General features: G+C 41.7%; 1 protein-coding gene across 2 annotated transcripts; it reads right to left on the reverse strand.

Moving 5' to 3' along the window:
- Window positions 1-7,260: 7,260 nt before the first annotated feature.
- On the reverse strand, window positions 7,261-17,488 carry LOC129456928 (gastrula zinc finger protein XlCGF57.1-like). 2 transcript variants are annotated; one of them, XM_055227989.1, is made up of 5 exons: window positions 17,313-17,488; window positions 14,983-15,020; window positions 11,714-11,889; window positions 11,092-11,386; window positions 10,167-10,995 (listed from the first exon to the last, which is right to left on the reverse strand). In XM_055227989.1, exons 1-5 carry the CDS (start codon window positions 17,360-17,362, stop codon window positions 10,685-10,687), a joined length of 870 nt encoding a protein of 289 aa, XP_055083964.1. In that variant the 5' UTR covers window positions 17,363-17,488; the 3' UTR covers window positions 10,167-10,684. The 2 variants fall into 2 exon arrangements, with proteins under 2 accessions (XP_055083963.1, XP_055083964.1); XM_055227988.1 differs by lacking the exons at window positions 10,167-10,995; window positions 11,092-11,386; window positions 11,714-11,889 and adding an exon at window positions 7,261-8,620.
- Between the last annotated feature and the right edge of the window lie 80 nt (window positions 17,489-17,568).

Here is a 17,568-nt window from a genome sequence, read left to right on the forward strand (position 1 = left end):
GCTCTGCTCCTCTGGCTCTGCTCTGTTAGTACACAAACTGCTGCTGCTGTTGTTGTTCAAAGTGACTAGTAGTAGTACTGTTGTTAGTAACGGTTATTTAATTACAAATATTTTCACAGTAATGTGTTACGCTACTAAGTTACTTAAAGTACAAGTATTAGTAAGTTTCACCCTGCACTGCCTGGGGACTAGGACTAGACCAGGGGCCTCATTTATAAAAGACTGCGCTCCTAGTGGCCACGAGAGGCGCGCGCAAACTCCTCATTTATAAAACCATCGGAGCGCAGTTTGTGCTTTAAAAATCTCACCTGCAGCTGAACTCTGCGGACGTGAACCCCCTTCACCAGAAAAGGACCATTCAAAGGGACTCATGAATGAGATTTACCTAAACATGAGGCGATAATGAGGCGGGACAGAGGCGGGACAGAGGGCAAAGAGGGGCCCCTCCACTGCGCCTCAAAGGCTTTATTACAAATAAACACAAACAGAAAAGTGAGAGCAACGACTCATCTCTTACTGTCAATGAGAACATGTCAGACTCAGTTGTGTTACATTTGTGTTGACGTCGTGTTGAGGCAGTTCATCTCTGCAGACAGAGGTCGCTGTTGTCTCATGGCGTTTCAGAGTTTTATCCCTGTGTTTTTTTGTCTGTGACATGCGTGGGGGGCCTGTTTACGCATATGGACACGTGCACGCGGAGGTCTGAAAGGTCGAAGGAGGAGGCTGTGGGCGTGTGTGAGAGGTACAGATGCCCTCCCTGAGAGCGCAAGGAGCGACGGAGGGATACATAGCCCTGTGGCGCGCGGAGCGTAAAGACAAGCGTCCTTAAGGACTAAACGCAGCTCCAACACTTGAAACTTCATTAAACTAAAGCCCCATGTGCTCTGTTTGAGATAAGAGCTTTCTGAGGTCACACCGTTATTCATCCTCTCTGCGTTGGGTCTCAGTCATAGTCTGTGCATAGAAGTCTATGGTGAGTCTGTGCATAGAAGTCTATGGTGAGTCTGTGCATAGAAGTCTATGGTGAGTCTGTGCATAGAAGTCTATGGTGAGTCTGTGCATAGAAGTCTATGGTGAGTCTGTGCATAGAAGTCTATGGTGAGTCTGTGCATAGAAGTCTATGGTGAGTCTGTGCATAGAAGTCTATGGTGAGTCTGTGCATAGAAGTCTATGGTGAGTCTGTGCATAGAAGTCTATGGTGAGTCTGTGTATAGAAGTCTATGGTGAGTCTGTGCATAGAAGTGTAGTATTCAGTAAATGCAGGGACCAGAATAAACTGGAGAGGCTGGAAATAAGTTTAGCTAATTTATTTAACAAGGATGGCACCTTTAAAACACTAAAGGCAAAGCAATCGGCAGTTTAGTCAAAGCAGTAAAGTGTCCAGTGCAGCTCCACGTCAGAGTACACACTAATCAATATCATCCAATATAAAACACATCAAATAAAACATTAGAATAGTTTGGCACTTCACTGCACTACGCCATATTACACCATTGCCTGAATTTTATTAAAACTATATAAAGGGCCGATGTGCAAGAATTATATGTTATAGGCCCATATACACTTAGTAAAATGAAACAATAGTGGGATAAAAAAAAACAAAACAAAACAAAACAGTGACAAGTATAAAAACTGATCTTGTTCCTATAAAACACACACTTCATTAGGATAAGTTCAGACCAGTTGGATGTCATCAAATAGATCAATAATACCTTTGCCAAAGGTTGAGTTCAAATGTTTGTACTCGTCTTCCTTTAATTTATCACCCATGACTGAATTCAGAACAATAAATTAGTATTTTACTTACGCACAGTAGTAGTAATAGTATTTGCAGTAGACGTGTACACAAACTCACATCACATGCTTAGTGCTACTTCTCTCTGTGTGGTGGTTGGCTGGATGTACTCTGAGAACATGCCTATAAAATGACAGCGCAAACTACAACTATTACTAGTTCTTCTCTCAAACTGAAAACACCCTGTTCCACCTTGTGATGTCATCATGTGGTAATACAGGAAGTGTTCCACTGTGTTTTTAAACTCCATACACCTTCACTAGAATCATTTGGATCATTTCAGACCTGAAATTTTCAGGGAAAGGTAAAAAGTAGTTGTTAATTTGAAAACTACCACTTCATGACATCAGGTGAAACAGAGTATTTTGAGCTTTGGAGACAGAGCTTTGGAGATAATAATAAAGATTACTCAAACATTAATGAATAAATGTCTATGTCCTGTCTGTGTTTCAGATATGCCCCCTGGTGGTCTGAGATCTCTCTACAACACGGGTGGTCTGCAGAGAGGCTGACCCGCCCCAAAGAGCGCACGCCCTTTGGGATCACATTGCCCGTGGACAAAGTCTTCCCCTTTCACAACCCCACCACCCACAGCGGGGTGGTGGGGTTGTAACTTTTTTTTTTTTTTTTTTGCCAAAAACAACACTTTAAATTAGAACATTGGTGGTTTTCAGATTGTAGAACATGATCATGTCAAAGATGCCTCCAGATGGGGGCAAGGGCCAATCTCCCCTATTGATTACATTGTGCTTTTTGTTGAAATAAAAAGTAAATTCATGCTCCATCTGTATTAAACCTGACTGTCCTTTAGACTGTTGTGACGTCATCTGAAATCCTGCGATCCTAATATCCTCACTTTGCTCCTGTAACTGACAAAACTGTCCAAAAGATCGTCCTCAATCTGAGCTCATCTACATGCTGTCTCCATGTGTTACTCACTCACTCACATAGTTAACATGTCATTTCAATCCGGAACATTCCCAAGAGCTTTGAAAGCTGCAGTTATCAAGCCTCTCCTAAAGAAGAGCAGTCTTGATGCCACAATACTGAACAATTACCGACCAATCTCGAATCTGCCATTTTTAGACAAAGTCCTTGAAAAAGTAGTTTACCAACAACTTATTAACAACTCCTTTGATATTTTCCAGTCAGGTTTTAGACCCACCACAGCACTGAGACTGCTCTTATCAAGGTGACGAATGACATCCGCCTGAACACTGATGCAGGCAAACTCTCAGTGTTGATCAGTGTGTGGATGTGAAACAACTTTCTCCTGCTAAACTCAGACAAGACTGAAGTAATCATCTTTGTCCCACAGAAACATAGAGAAGGTGTGAGCAGTGTTTCTGCAGATAAAACCTGGAACAGTCTTCCTGAAGATGAGACAGGCCTCTACTTTTGACAATGTTTAAATCTTTGTATATGACTGAAAGGGTTTTATTCTGCCTCTTGTCTTCTAATGTTCATTTATGATTATTATTTATGTTTTGATTTGTTGTATTGTGATTTTAATCTCTTACCTTGATTTGGTGTTTCCAGGTGAAGGAGACTGAGTCATTCAGTGGGACTCGGACTGTGGGAGACTTTGTGAAAACTGGGGGAGAAAAGTACGACCTGCTCAAAAGTAACTGCCACCACGCAGCCCATGACATGATGAACCAGGGGAAATAAAGACCACAAGAAAAAATCTATCTGTCACTTTACAAGAGTTTTACAGTGAAGAGCTTTTGTTTTACTGATATAAGGCAGTGTCCAGCAGTAATCTGACCAGAACTAAAGAAATAATCTGACTAGAACTGAAGAAATAATCTGACCTGAACTGAAGAAGCCTCCTGGATGAGTGTCCAAATGTCTTCACTCTAAAACTTTTCTCCAGTGACAGAATTGAAATTTTCTTTTGCAACACATGGAAGCTGCACCATTATGGAAATAAATCATTAGAATCGTTTGAGTCTTGAACCTAATTGTGATTTTAAACCATTTGTAAAAGGTAATAAAACATGATGACAATCCTCAACCTTTGCATCTTTGTTCTCTCCGAGAGGAAGTAAATGTAAGGGCCACATGTAAGAACTGCTCTAGAGAAAACTCTTTATAAAGCAAAGACTGCAATTATGAACAGAGGCAGCAGTGAGATAAATCAAGCTACAGTATTTTCTAGACTATATGTCGCTCTAGAGTATAAGACTCACCATATGAATATAAGTCACACCCCAGGACAAACTATGAAAGAATTTGCAATTTATAGAAAATACAGTACTTGTCTTTTCATAATTCAAAAAGATTTTTTAAGAGAATATTAATGGGAACATATGTGAAACAATACCAAGCTTTTTGTGATTATTAGAATAATTAATATTGCGTCACACAAAAGTAGTCCAGCAAGTTAAATCACATTTATATCACTGCTCTGCTGCCATCGCCATGACATCACCATAGCAACAGGTAAACAAATGCTGTTCTGACTAAAATGTAGGGACTAGCTTCATTTAAAACACTAAACACTAAACTCAGTAATCATAGTCTGTGTAAAGAAGTGGACTAAGGAGCATAACGTCACCCACAACGTTTGGCTCCAAATGATCATCAAGCTGCTTTAGGGGCCAATGTGGAGCCAGTTCCATATTTGGGATTCTGACCACGAGTATCATAGCAACCAACGAGCCAATCCAGAGCGAGGCTGCACTGCTGGTTTGGCTTCAACTTGTTGCTAACACCAGCAGGAGCGACCTCGGGGAAAAAGGCGCCTGATTTGTCTGTTATTAATGTTCATGTCTTGATTTACAGACACAAAAGTGAAATAAAAACCCCAGGATCATGTAGAGGGTTAATACGAACATTTAAGACCAAAATGAGTCTGACAGCCTTTTTTCAATCTAAATTGAATTGGAACCAGAGTTAATTTATAAATACAGTCTATGGAAGTAACTGGGACATTTACAGACAGTGTACAGGCTTTTCACATTGAGACATTTCAGTTTGTAGCCATGGTAACAGCTCATTAAACAACTTAAAACTGCATAACACACGGCTCCTCGTTGTTTTTGTTTTTTGTATTTGGAGATAAGGGGAGGAGATAATGTTGCCGATTTTGAAGCACAGATGACAATTTAAGTTCTTTTACACAAGGAATGTTTATTTAGAAGTGACAAAAAGTCTGCAGTGGTACTGTGAACAACTCTAGTCTACTTCAAGGCACACCTCAGAAATAATAATGTTAAGAAATGAAATTGAAAATGCCACCAGTGTGTCATTGAACCTCAAACAATGATGTTTAAAGTCACAAGTATGAAGGGGGAGGAGTGTGGAGGAGTAAAGAGAAGAGCGAGGGGAGGAGTGTGGAGGACTCTTTTTTTTGCCCACACTCATTTGACTTGTGTTTGATTGTCTGTTAAGGTCGATTCTGAAAATGTTTTTATGGGCATCATGCTGAATCTAATGTTTGTAAACTGCAGTGAGTTATACATTGACCAAACAATAAAGAAATGGAATGAAGTCTGTCATAATCATCAGATGCTTCTCATAAATGTCTTGTGAGAAGAATAAGACGTTTATGCTCCTCATAAACGTCTTATTTACAGTCCGTGCTCAGGATCAACAAATAAAGTTCATACTTAAACTTTTTATTCTTTGAAATTACATTTTCGCAACAAACATGTTAATATATAATGGTATTTTTATTTCTGCCCATCAAATATCTGTGTTCCCAGATGTGATGTAAACATGTTCAAACCAAATGGAGCTTTTACTGTTCAGAAGAAGAACGCTCATTTACTCTTAAGGCGGGACTAAACTCCTCACCTCCGCCCATGCTATGGTGGGGTCTGGAGGACTTCAGGGGAGAGGGAGTGGGCAGGAGGGGCGGGGTCTGGAGGTATAAGGAACTGTGTGATTGGTCTAACAGGTATCCACACTTCAGACTCCGCCCCTGCAGACGGGTGTTTGTGTCAGAAACACTCAGCTGTGGTGTCACCAACTATTGGAAATTGCAGAGGCACTAGAGGCAGCACACACTTAGATTTAGATGTTTTTGACCTCAAAGCTGCAAATTTTACCCAGATTAGGTAGCCAAAAAAAATGACTAAGAACAGTTGATTGTAAATGGTCACACTTCTTAATATATGGTGGAAAAAGTGAATTTTGTTCCACTTTAACAATAAAATCGTGGCACATAATGGCCAAGTTGGGTTATAATTTAGTCCTTTGGTTCTTAAGACGATTATTCAATCAGAAAGCAGAATGAAAATAAAAAGGGAGAATAAGAAAATTCCCATGTCTCTCACAATAAACTTTTGCCCACACCCAGTCATTTGACTTGTGTTTTTAAGGGCATCAAACTGAATCTAATGTTTGTAAACTGCAGTGAGTTTTGACCAAACAAGAAAAAAATGGAATGAAACCCTACAGTTTAGTCCTGCTTGTAGACAGGGGCGGTGCCAGGAGGAGGGGCTGGAGGGGGCCCTCGCCTCCTCTAGAATGGCCAATGTTTTCCCATAGCTTCTCCAAAGATTTTTGCCCCATTTTCATAGCACATTCAACCTCGACTAAAAATGTTCAAATGGCAACTACAGAGTGTTCAAATGAGGCTACAATAAAAAAAGTTACATATTAGGGTTTATACATCACTACAAGGGCTCACTACATTTAAACTTGTTTAAAACAGGGACTCAAACATGGTAGGGGGAGGGGCTGCGCTTGTGTCCATAGAAGGCTCTACATCAGGAGTGTCACTGAGGGCCACATCAGCAAAAGGGCAGCCCTCAAAGGGCCAGATGTAAAATAAATCTACTTTTTTTTAACTTGTTAATTAACTGTTTCTGTATTTGTTATTTACTCATGTTACAAATATTCCATATGCATTTGGCTAGATGTAAAAATATGGCTGTGTAACTGTATCGTCTGATAAAATGACATTTTAAGACCATTATAGCTTTTAATTTACTCTGTTGAGGGCCACATAAAGTTTTGTGGAGGGCCACATTTGGCCCACGGGCCTTGAGTTTGACACATGTGCTCTACATAAACATGTTAAGTGAGCACCCATAATGAAGAATTTAGCCCCCCCCCATAACAACCAAAAATATCGGGCGCCGCCCCTGCCTGTTGAATGCACCTATTTTCACACAAAAGTGAATCTACTGCCCGGTCTCCTTTTCTGTTTCTCATAAATCATAGTCACACTTTTTATTCTTTCAAATCAGAGCTTCACAACACAAACTACACACAGCTACACTAGAACCATTTGCATGATTTCAGCCTTGGAATTGTCAATCTCTACTGAATTAAAGGTAAAAATAGGTATTGAAACTACCACTTCATGACATCACAAGGTGGAACAGAGCATTTTGAGCTTTGGAGATGATACAGACTAATAATAAGGAAATACTCAAACATGTGTGAATGAAACAAAACACAACTCCATGTGTTTTTGAGGAGGAAACAGCATTACAACAAGAGTCAGTTACACATAATATATGACTTTTAAGAAGTCTCAAGTCGTTCACACTTATTGCTTGGGTTGAGTCAAAAACACGGCTGTTCCGGTCTGAGGGTTCACAAGGATTTGGACCAGGTTCAGCGGAGTCTGGAGTGTTTTTGGTTGGACTGAGGACGTGACAGACATATTTGGAGAGGACGCCTGAGCTGCAGTCTCTTTCTTGCGACACAGATGCTGGTCATAAGTGTCTTTGGTGTTAAATCGGATTCCACATTTTGAACACATAACGGCTTCCTCTGTGACGTGACTTCCGCTCTTCATGTGCTGCTCCAAACTCGAAGCATCCGGAAACGCCTTTTTACAAACCCAGCAGCGAAATGCATGAGAGTCCATGTGCTTCCTGAGGAGATCTGGATACTGAAAACTACTACTGCAAAGTGAACAGCTGTAAGGTCTGTCCCCATGAGTCCGTATGTGTTTCTTTAGATTGATCCTGGTTTGGAAAGTCATGGGACAGAAAGGACAGGTCGGCGGTTTCTCATTTTTGTGGCTTTTTTCATGTTTCTTAAGCGTCATCTTTGAGGTAAAAACTTGGTCGCAGTTTGAACATTCATATCTTTTCTGTATAGTGTGAGTTTTCATGTGCTCCTTTAGAACTCCGGTTTTGGCAAAAGATTTGGCACAAACTGAGCACTGGTATGGCTTCTCTCCAGTGTGATTCCGAAGATGGATTTTGAGCAACGCATTTTTGGGGAATCCCTTCAAACAGAACGGACATTTGAATGGTTTCTTGCCGGCGTGAATCACAACATGGCGTTCTAAATGACTCTCTGATTCAAACGCCTCCTCGCAAACAGAACAGCTGAAAGGTTTCTGCCGCGTGTGGGTCTTCATGTGTCTGTGCATGTTACATTTCTGTGAAAACCCCTTTCCGCAGACTGGACACCTGAAGGGTCTCTCCCCAGTGTGAGTCCTCATGTGTTTCTTTAGATCGGCTTTTTGGTTAAACTCCACAGCACAAACTGAACAGCTGAAAGGTTTCTGTCCCGTGTGGATCTGTAGATGTCTCTTTAAACCTTGGACAGAAGCAAACGCCTTCCCGCAGTCAGAGCATTTGTGAGTTTTGTTTTTGGGACTTTCAGCTGTCCAGTCTTCAGAGTCATCAGTATCAGAGGAGTTCTCGTAGTTTTCTTCGCTTTCTGAGTGTTCTTCTAAACTTGGAGCTTCGTCACTGTCCTCCTCTTGTCTCCCCTCCTCCTCTTCCTCATCTTTCACAGTGACACAGATAAATGGGTCTTCTTGTAGCGGCGCCTGTTCGATGTTCACTTCCTCTGGTTCTTCTTTGACGTTGAGAAGATCTGGACCTTGGTCTTCTGAGCTCTGGACACCTGCAGGAGACAGAACACAAACCGAATGAGCTACAGTTTTTTACTCAGTGACCTTCTAAAGAGGAACTAAACACTAAACACGAAGAAGAAGCGGTTTGTATGAGCAGCGAAACGTCTTCACTCCTACAACGGTTTGTCCAGTTGACAGATTTAATTTCGTCTTTTGCTATGTTAGTTCAATATTACGACCAAAATTAGCCAGTAAGTCATTTTATTTCACCAATTTATAGACCAAAATCAAATATCAACTGAACCGATATCCGATCCATCAAAACGCTCAAGATCAGCAACGATACTACGAGGTTTGTGAAGTTATAGTGAACAGCGAAACAGATCATAAGAGAAACACAGATTTGCATTTATGTATTTAAAAAGGCAGTTCATAAAAGATACTTACAAAAGGGGTGTTTTTTTTGTTTTGTTTTTTGTTTTTTTAAGAAAGTCGATAAATGTTACTTTTACAGAATGCTTTCAAGAACCAGATTTTTTTTTTTTACAACAAACAATAAAAACATAAATCCATAATGTGTTGGACCCTAGATCAGATCCGTCAGATATCGTCATGGTGATTCTCCGTTTAAGGCACATTTATGCTCAGGCACATTTATGCTCACTGCCTGACCCCACCCACTACTCCCATTGGTCCATCTCTGAGTGTGTGACAGTGGATTTAACCAATCACGGTTAAGTGAAAACGATTTCTGGATTAGCGATAGGCTGATATTTCGATATTTGCACTTTTTAGCGTATCGGCTTTAAATCTCCAACCAGCCCAATCGATCGATCTCTTCTCTGGATGGAACCAAAAGGTCTTGATTGTAAAAACGGTGTCCAGATGACCACCGGTGAGACCTTCTCTATAGTTAAGTGTGATCGCTCAGGAGACACAGAGCTGTAGGTACCTCAAAAAAGAACTGTTGGAGTATAAAGCGACTAGGGATAAAAATTAATCTTATTTTAGGTTCTACAAAATGGAGCACATCACTGATCCCTAGAGCACAGGTTTAGACTGGGTTCATGTACAAAATAATCTTCAGTCTGAGATAAACATTGAAAATGAGCAGCCAGCAGCTAAGCATTTACTCTTACTCAAGTGGAAGTTCTACTCAAATACTTGTAATTCCTCTGACCACTGCTTTACAGCACCCCCTACCTACATGTGCTGAGGTAGGGGGCGCACTAGAACATCAAACTATCAAAACTGCTCAGTGTCCAGAGTAAACACATGTGGGAAATGTGAGAATGCCTCTATGAAAAAAAAAGGAGAAGAGGGATATAATCTACGAAGGTTTGAACTTTGAGAGTTTAAACAAGAGAGAAATGTGAGAAAATGTTAATGCCTGTGTGAGAAAAGTGTATAAAGTGTGTGGTGAGGGGTTTTACAGACAAAAACAGAGTAGTTGGAAAAGATAAAGCTGATATTTCACGGATTTCACCTGTTGCGGGTTATTTTTAGAACGTGACCCCCGCGATAAACGAGGGACCACTAAACCATTTTTTAAAAGAGTATGATCCAAAAGCCTGAGCTGTAACAAATACACAGAATGAAGCAATAACCACAGAAGTGACTTTATTGTCCCTCTACAGCTCAAATCTTCCCATATTACATACAAAAATAGCAGAAAATCTCCCCATTATTCCAGTTAAAATAAAATCTCTTGTTCCAGCTTTCACAAACTGAACGTTAAGTCCATATAGTGCTCATCGTGACAGGCCTCATTTTGAGCTTCCAAAAGCTGGTGATGTCATCATTTAATATTGAAAAACTGCCATGGGGTAAATATATGTATACGTCAGGATCAAGAATAAAAAATGACCAGATTCTTGTCCCAAAGGGTGAAAAAAAAAAAAAATGGAAATGTTAACATGAGTTTATAAATGTAAAGGCCACTTCAGCTCCACGGTTTCCAAAGTCTAAGTCTGAATTACTACAGCTTTAGGTCAGTCCAGGGTCGCTCCAACACGTTCAAGTCTACAGTTGTACATTCTGGACTATATTTGAGTCCGCTCTGTATGAGGTTCAGTTCAGAGGAAGTGGAGGTGCACACAGGACCAGACTGTGTGTTAGCACTGACTCTTCCGCCCCCTCTTTAGTCGAGGCCGGCCTCGTGTGGAGCCTCTGCGAGAGGCAGGTGAAGGTGACAGGTGTGTGTCGGGGCACATTGAGTCCGCCAGGCGCTGCAGAGCCGAGGCGATCTGGTTTAGAGGCAGCAACAGTTGTTCCACAGTGTTAGAGAGCCTCCTGGTGGTGCGTCTCAGTCCCTGCAGCTCTTGCTCCACCATGTCGAAGCGCCTCTTCTGAAGCTGGAGGAAGAGGTGGTGCTCCTGCGGGAGGTGGGGCGTACAGTCGGGGTCTGGGTCTTTATCTCCCTCTGCTGCAAAAAGAGTGAATTACAACAGTTTATTCGGAATCAATGACAACAGCTTTGGATTCATTTTCATCATTCAGTAAGTGTTATAAAGATGCTTACATGAAACTCCCTTCTGAGGTCCCCCGAAGCCCTCCACTCTCTCCAAGCAGAGGATGGGGAGGGTGGGGGCAGTGGGTCTGTCTCTGGGGAGGGTGGGGGTGAGGGGTGGGGTCTCAGTCGGGGCGGGGGGCTCTGTGACGGGCGTTCGGGTCATGTATTCCTTCCTCCTGACACTGGTGGACTTCTTGGTTCGTCTCCTCAGGTCGTTGTAGCGTTTTCTGCACTGGGTCGGGGTTCGGACGACGCCTGAAAATGAGGAGACCAGAGCAGAGATCTCCTCCCAGGCGAGCTTCACCTGAGGAGAGAGGGGTGTCAGACATGTGCCTCACACACAGATGTGTATCTGTAGATCTGTAACATGTACACACTACCAATCAAAAGTTTACACTTTCTACACACAGATACATACAGACACACATATACACACACACACATACATACACACACACACCCCTACAGACACACACATACACACCCCCGCATACAGACACACACACAGACAGACACATACACACACAGATACACAGACACACAGACACACAGATACACACGCAGATACACACCCACACACAGATACAGACACACCCCGATACACAGACACACACACACATCTGACTCTGACCTGGGAGATCTTGGGGGGCATGTTGCTGTCGCCGTAAATGGTTTTCTGTCGTGCTTTCACCTGCTCCACGAGGAGCACCGTCTCCTCGGCTCCAAAACGTTCGCTGCAGTCTTTCCCGGGCAGTTGTCGGCGCAAAGAGGGAAATGTGGGCGGGGCCATGCCGTTTGTGTGGGCACCTGGGCACATGGCTCTGATTGGTTAAATGCTACGAACTCTTCTCCATTAAAAAGACCCACACTGATCATTGATGATTCAAATTATTTGCACAGACCTTCAATAACTGCTGACGTCACCAACATCCCTGGGGGGTGATGCTAACTGTAAGCACTACTTTGTTTGATGGTCTAAGACTTTAATTTGAGCTTTACACAGTTTGCTCACCTTCTGACCAGCTGACTTGGTAGAAAATACAACAGATGATTTGTGGTGTCACAGGAAAGTATCAACAATGAACACACACACACACACACACACACACCACACACACACTGCTCTACTGGTTTTACTTTATGGCAGATAAAGTGTTTCTGTGTCAATTACGAGACCCCACCCCCTTTTCCCACAGCAAAGTAAACATGAACAGGACAGAGCGAGGTGGGGCAGGGCCGAAGAGGCGTTCAAGGACTGCAGTCGTTATTCAGATTTATTACATCCAAAAATCACTTTAAGATTTCCTACAGTTTAGAAACTAGTCAAATATTTTTCTCTGAATAAACATTTAAAGACGGAGTTGATTTTTGTTACAAATCCTGAACATTTTGATCAGTGGACTCCATTCAGAACATCTCCAACATTCTGATCACAACATCACGATCACATCAAAATGGCAAAGTCTGCGACCCCTGTGGTGTGGATCTGTACAAACACGTACTTAAATGTCATTCTTCAACCTTTAGTTGGAATTTTGTTTTATTTCATCAGATGATATTCTGCCAAAGTCGTCTCCAAATGTTTAGTTAAACATTTAAATGTAATTGTGATAGTGTTTGGGATGGAACATCACAAAACTGCCGTTACCATGGAAATTCACCCTCTTTGTGTCAGTAGTGAAAACCTTCCATAGAGATACATTTGCCAAAACAATGTTACACAGTAAACGAAAACGCGGTGGAAAAGCCTGATGAACTGCTGGATCTCTGCTGGTAAATACGTGTCACTCTAGTGTCAGAACACACCGGAACAAGGGTCATTTTTACCCTCTCTGACCTGGGATACTGTCCTTAAGAAGTCAGCGCTGTCGTCCTGCCTCCACCGGTAGGAAAACAGCACCAAAACCTGTTTAAATGAGCTGACCGGACAAGTCACAGCAAAATCACGTGACCCTCTGAGGCGTATGAAAACAAACTAAACCTTGGTCTGGAACAAATCTATTGAAATAAATGAATGGAAGAGCAGATGAACCTAGACTAGTGTCAGACACATTTGAATCAATGCTAAAGCTAAGAAGTAGCATCTTAAAATCTCCATTGGTTTAACACTAGGCTCACTGAATATTCTGAGGTGTGATGACACAATCCCGGGCTCTATGCATGTCAGGACAATCTAAATGACACTTTTCCCCAAAAATGCAAATCCAATACAAACAGGTCTTATGTCCAGTGATGGAAGAATACTTTCAAAATGTACAGGTAAAACCAGAAGTTTATATAAAAAGACACATATGTTTTTTTTCTCACTGTCTGACATGAAATCAGACTAAACTTTTCTCATTTTAGGTTTACCAAAATTACATCTATTTGCTAAATGCTAGAATAATGAGAGATGGATTTGTTTAGACAATTTTTCATAACTTTCTTCAAAGTCAAAATTTTACATACAGTAAGATTCTGTGTCCCAGAGATAAACGTGCTTTGGTCTGAATGTGCAGATCATCACAAGAACAAAAGCAAAAGGCCTTGTGAAGATGCTGCTGAAGCTGATAAGAGTGTGACATTATCCACACTGAAACAAGGACTGTACTGACAGGGGCTGAAAGGACACTCTGCAGGAAGAAGACTTTACTCCAAAAGAAACATAAAAAGTCTGATTACAGTTTGCAAAAAATAAGATCTTTGCCCCTGTGTGCATTTGCAAACAAGTTCTGTGGTTTGACAAAATGAAAGTTGAACTGTTCGAACTTAATGAGGATAATTACGATTGGAGGAAAACAGGGGAGAGTGAAAACACCATCCCAACTGTGAAATAGGGGGGTGGCAGCATCATGTTGTGGAGTTGTTTTGCTGCAGGTCTGGACTGGTGCACTTCACCAAATAGATGACATCATGAGGAAAGAACAAGATGATGTGGAAATACTGAAGCAACATCTCAGACATCAGCCAGGAAGTTAAAGCTTGGGCACAAATGGGTCTTCAAATGGATAATAACCAGAAGCACACAGTTAAACTGATTACGAAGTGGCTTAAGGATAACAAAGTCAATGTTTTGGAGCGTTCATCACACAGCCCTGATCTCTATCCTGCTGAACATGTATGAACAGACCTGAAAAGACATGTGTGAGAGGCAGCCACAAACTCAGTTACACCAGTTCTGTCAAGAGGAATGGGCTAAAATTCCTGCCTAAGAAGCTTAAGGAAGAAAATCCAAAACGTTTGACCCAAGTCACACAGTTTAAAGGCAATAGTACAAAAAAACTAATGACTTCTGACTTTGAAGAAAGTAATGGAAAAATTGCCTAAAAAACATCCTTCTTTCATTATTCTGTCATTTAGCAAATGGAAATAATTTTGTTAATCTTAACTGACCTAAAACAGGAAAAGTTGTGTCTGATTTCATATGAGACAGTGAGAAAAAGCGTATGCAACTCCTGGTTTCAACAGTTTTTAGTTACAGAATACTGTACACCTGCAGTGAAATATATTTTGTTATGTATTCTCTGATCCACGGGAATAGTGTCTGAATACTTTTATACAAAACTGCATTATATTAAAGAAAAAACATGACAGATTCTTACAAACAACTTTATTTTTATTTGTTATGCTTTAATTTATTGACCTATGTCTAATTAGAGAAGGGAAAACTGCACCTACACTCTCCAGAAGAGTGCACATTCTTTTTATCTCACTAATACTATGCAATTCAAAGCTAAAACTGCATGATGAAGTACTCCGATGTATTCCTTTCATTTTTAAAAAGTAATATGACCAAATGAAAGTAACTGTACCAGAATACAGTTACTCTAAATTAATACTCAGAATATATATTTTTAGTCCATGTATTCAGCAGCACTGGTTATGTGTGTGTTGTTATGTGTTGTATAGTCCACTTCTTACCTGTGTTGTGTAGGTCGACTTTCTGCTCTTGGGCCTCACTGGAACAGAACACAGAGAGATACAGGTTAAAAACGACGAAGAGGCACGGTCAGAGGAACTGTGAAATACACTATTAATCATTTCTGATGTGTCCAACCTCGCAGGTTGATCATTAAAGTTAAATTTTTTACAGTATTTCTAAAAGCTGTCATTTTTATTTACAGTACAGTATAGTATTTGGTTTCATTCTATAATACTGTGCTTATTAATTAAAATCTACGAAGGTTTGAACTTTGAGAGTGTTTAAACAACAGAGAAATGTGAGAAAATAAAAAATAAAGCTTTCTACTTGTGGAATTCACCTATTACGGGTTCTTTTTGGCACATAACCCCCGCAATAAACGAGGGACCACTGTATACACCCATGGACCACTATGGAACCTACCTGGACCACTGAAGGATTACCATAGACTGTATATATAAATGGACATAGCTAACCTACTAGCTGCCGCATTCCAAATAGGAAGTGATCATGGGCGTGCATCTAGCTCCATCGACTCTGGCTCCAATTCACTTTACATTAAAAAAACATGGTCCCTCTCTCTGTAACTGCTGCAGTGAGCCTACATGATCCTGGGGTTTTATTTTGCTATCGTGTCCGTAAATTATGACATGAACATTGGTAACAGATCAATGTGTCGCCCGAGGTCGCTCCCGTCGGTCTTAACTTGTTTCATTGACAGTGTTGCTAAGCGCCTGTTGCGTGCTAAACCAGCGGTGCAGCCGGGAAGAGGAACTTGGCTCTAAATTCACACCTATTTGCTTTGCTAGCCTCGATGAGCTTCATTTGACTGGAGCCAAACACTGTGGGTGACGTCACACTCACTCCATCCAACTTGCGTCCAACAGATCAGTGTGTGGATGCCCAACAACTTTCTCCAGCCATACTCAGACAAGACTCAAGTCATCATCTTTGGCCACAGAAACATAGAGAAAGTGTCAGCAGTCACCTTCAGTCTCTCTAAAACCTTCAAATCAGGCTAAAAATCTAGAGGTAATAATGGACTCAGGCTTAAACTTTAACAGCCACATTAAATCGATAACATCTGCAGCAAAAATCAAAAGTATACTGTCAAAGCCAGACTTAGAGAGACTTATCCATGCATTTGTCTCCAGTAGGTTAGACTACTGTAACGGCCTGCTCACTGGCCTCTCCAAACGAGCCTTAAGACAGAACAGAACATCCAGAACACTGCTGCTCAGGTCCTGACTAGAACCAGGAAGTACTTCACACATGTGTCCTGTGGCTCAGGTCTCTGGCTCCTGTGGCTCAGAGAATAGACTTTAAAGCAGCTCTGTGTGAACAAGTCTCTCCATGGACCAGCACCAAAGAACATCTCCCACATGAGCCACATGAACCATCTCACATGAGGAGGACTGAACCAGGACTGAACCAGGACTGAACCAGGACTAAACATGGGGAATCAGTGTTTTAGTTTTCTGCAGTTAAAACCTGGAACATTCTTCCTGAAGATGTGACACAGGCCTCTACTTTGACAATGTTTAAATCCAGGCTCAAAACAGTTCTGTTTATCTGTGCATGTGAGTGAAAGGTTTTTATTCTGCCTCTTCTGTTTTAATATTAACTTTATGATGATTATTTGTGATTATGTTTTGATTTGTGTGATTTTAGTGTCTTTCTTATTCTGTAAAGCACTTTGAGTTGTGTTATACAAATAAACTTGCCTTGCCACTTGCCACGACTCTATATTCATGCTAATCAATACTGAGGTTGAAATGTATCATGACAACACTAATACACAAAATCAAACAGTGAAACAGACATTGGCGAGTAAAAGACAAGTAGATTGACCAACGTTCAAAGGAAACGCGCAGAAGTGCCCCACAGCGCCCCCTGTCCTTAGACAAAGGCGTGTGTAAATAAAACTTGAGCTACAGAATGTCATCTACAAAGAACGAAATATCCTGTGTTTATTCAGAACATCGTGCAGTTTACACCTGTACAAACGTGTTCTGAAAAGTGTGTGAGTCTTGGATGAGTTTAATCAGCTCAGATTTCAGTCTCAGGTGTGACGCTCCTGGAGTTGTTTACAGTGAGTGCGCATGCTCCAACTCACAACCCAACCCTCACGTGCGTCCACGCGCCTTTTCTGCAAAACTACCGCTGCATACACGCGCCTTTCTGAGCGACAAGAGCATAAACCCTCCACAGTGTGACCCGGAGCTCCAGAGCCTCACAGCGCTGGCTCCAGTCCCCGGTTAAAGGCCCTAATCCTGGCGGCACAGTGGCGCTCTGTCCCGGTGCAGTGCTGGAGCGGCTCTAAACTCACCCCGTGTCCCGTTCCACGCCCCACAGCTCCGGCTCCTCCTTCAGACTCATGTCCTCTTATGTTAACGGCTCTTTCTGTCCGAGTTAAGGCTCTTTTCTCACGCGCATGGCTCTGTGGAGAACAGTCCACGCCGCGCATGCGCACACGGTAGACGCGCCTCTACTTCTTCTATGGATTCTACACAGTTGGCAGCATTACCGCCCCCTGGAGGATCGAGACGAGGCAAGTTTATTTGTACCGCACAATTCTTACACAA

The sequence above is a fragment of the Periophthalmus magnuspinnatus genome, chromosome 16 (genome assembly GCF_009829125.3).
Source record: "Periophthalmus magnuspinnatus isolate fPerMag1 chromosome 16, fPerMag1.2.pri, whole genome shotgun sequence".
Lineage (NCBI taxonomy): Eukaryota > Metazoa > Chordata > Actinopteri > Gobiiformes > Gobiidae > Periophthalmus > Periophthalmus magnuspinnatus.

What these genes read in the sequence shown, in the direction of transcription:
- LOC129456928 (XM_055227988.1), bottom strand. Translation starts at nt 17,362, where the DNA reads ATGAGTCTGAAGGAGGAGCCGGAGCTGTGGGGCGTGGAACGGGACACG. An exon ending in GGCGTGGAACGGGACACGGG is followed by an intron (nt 15,021 to 17,312) that starts GTGAGTTTAGAG and finishes GTTCTGTTCCAG; the next exon opens with TGAGGCCCAAGAGCAGAAAG. An exon ending in AGTCGACCTACACAACACAG is followed by an intron (nt 8,621 to 14,982) that starts GTAAGAAGTGGA and finishes TGTCTCCTGCAG; the next exon opens with GTGTCCAGAGCTCAGAAGAC.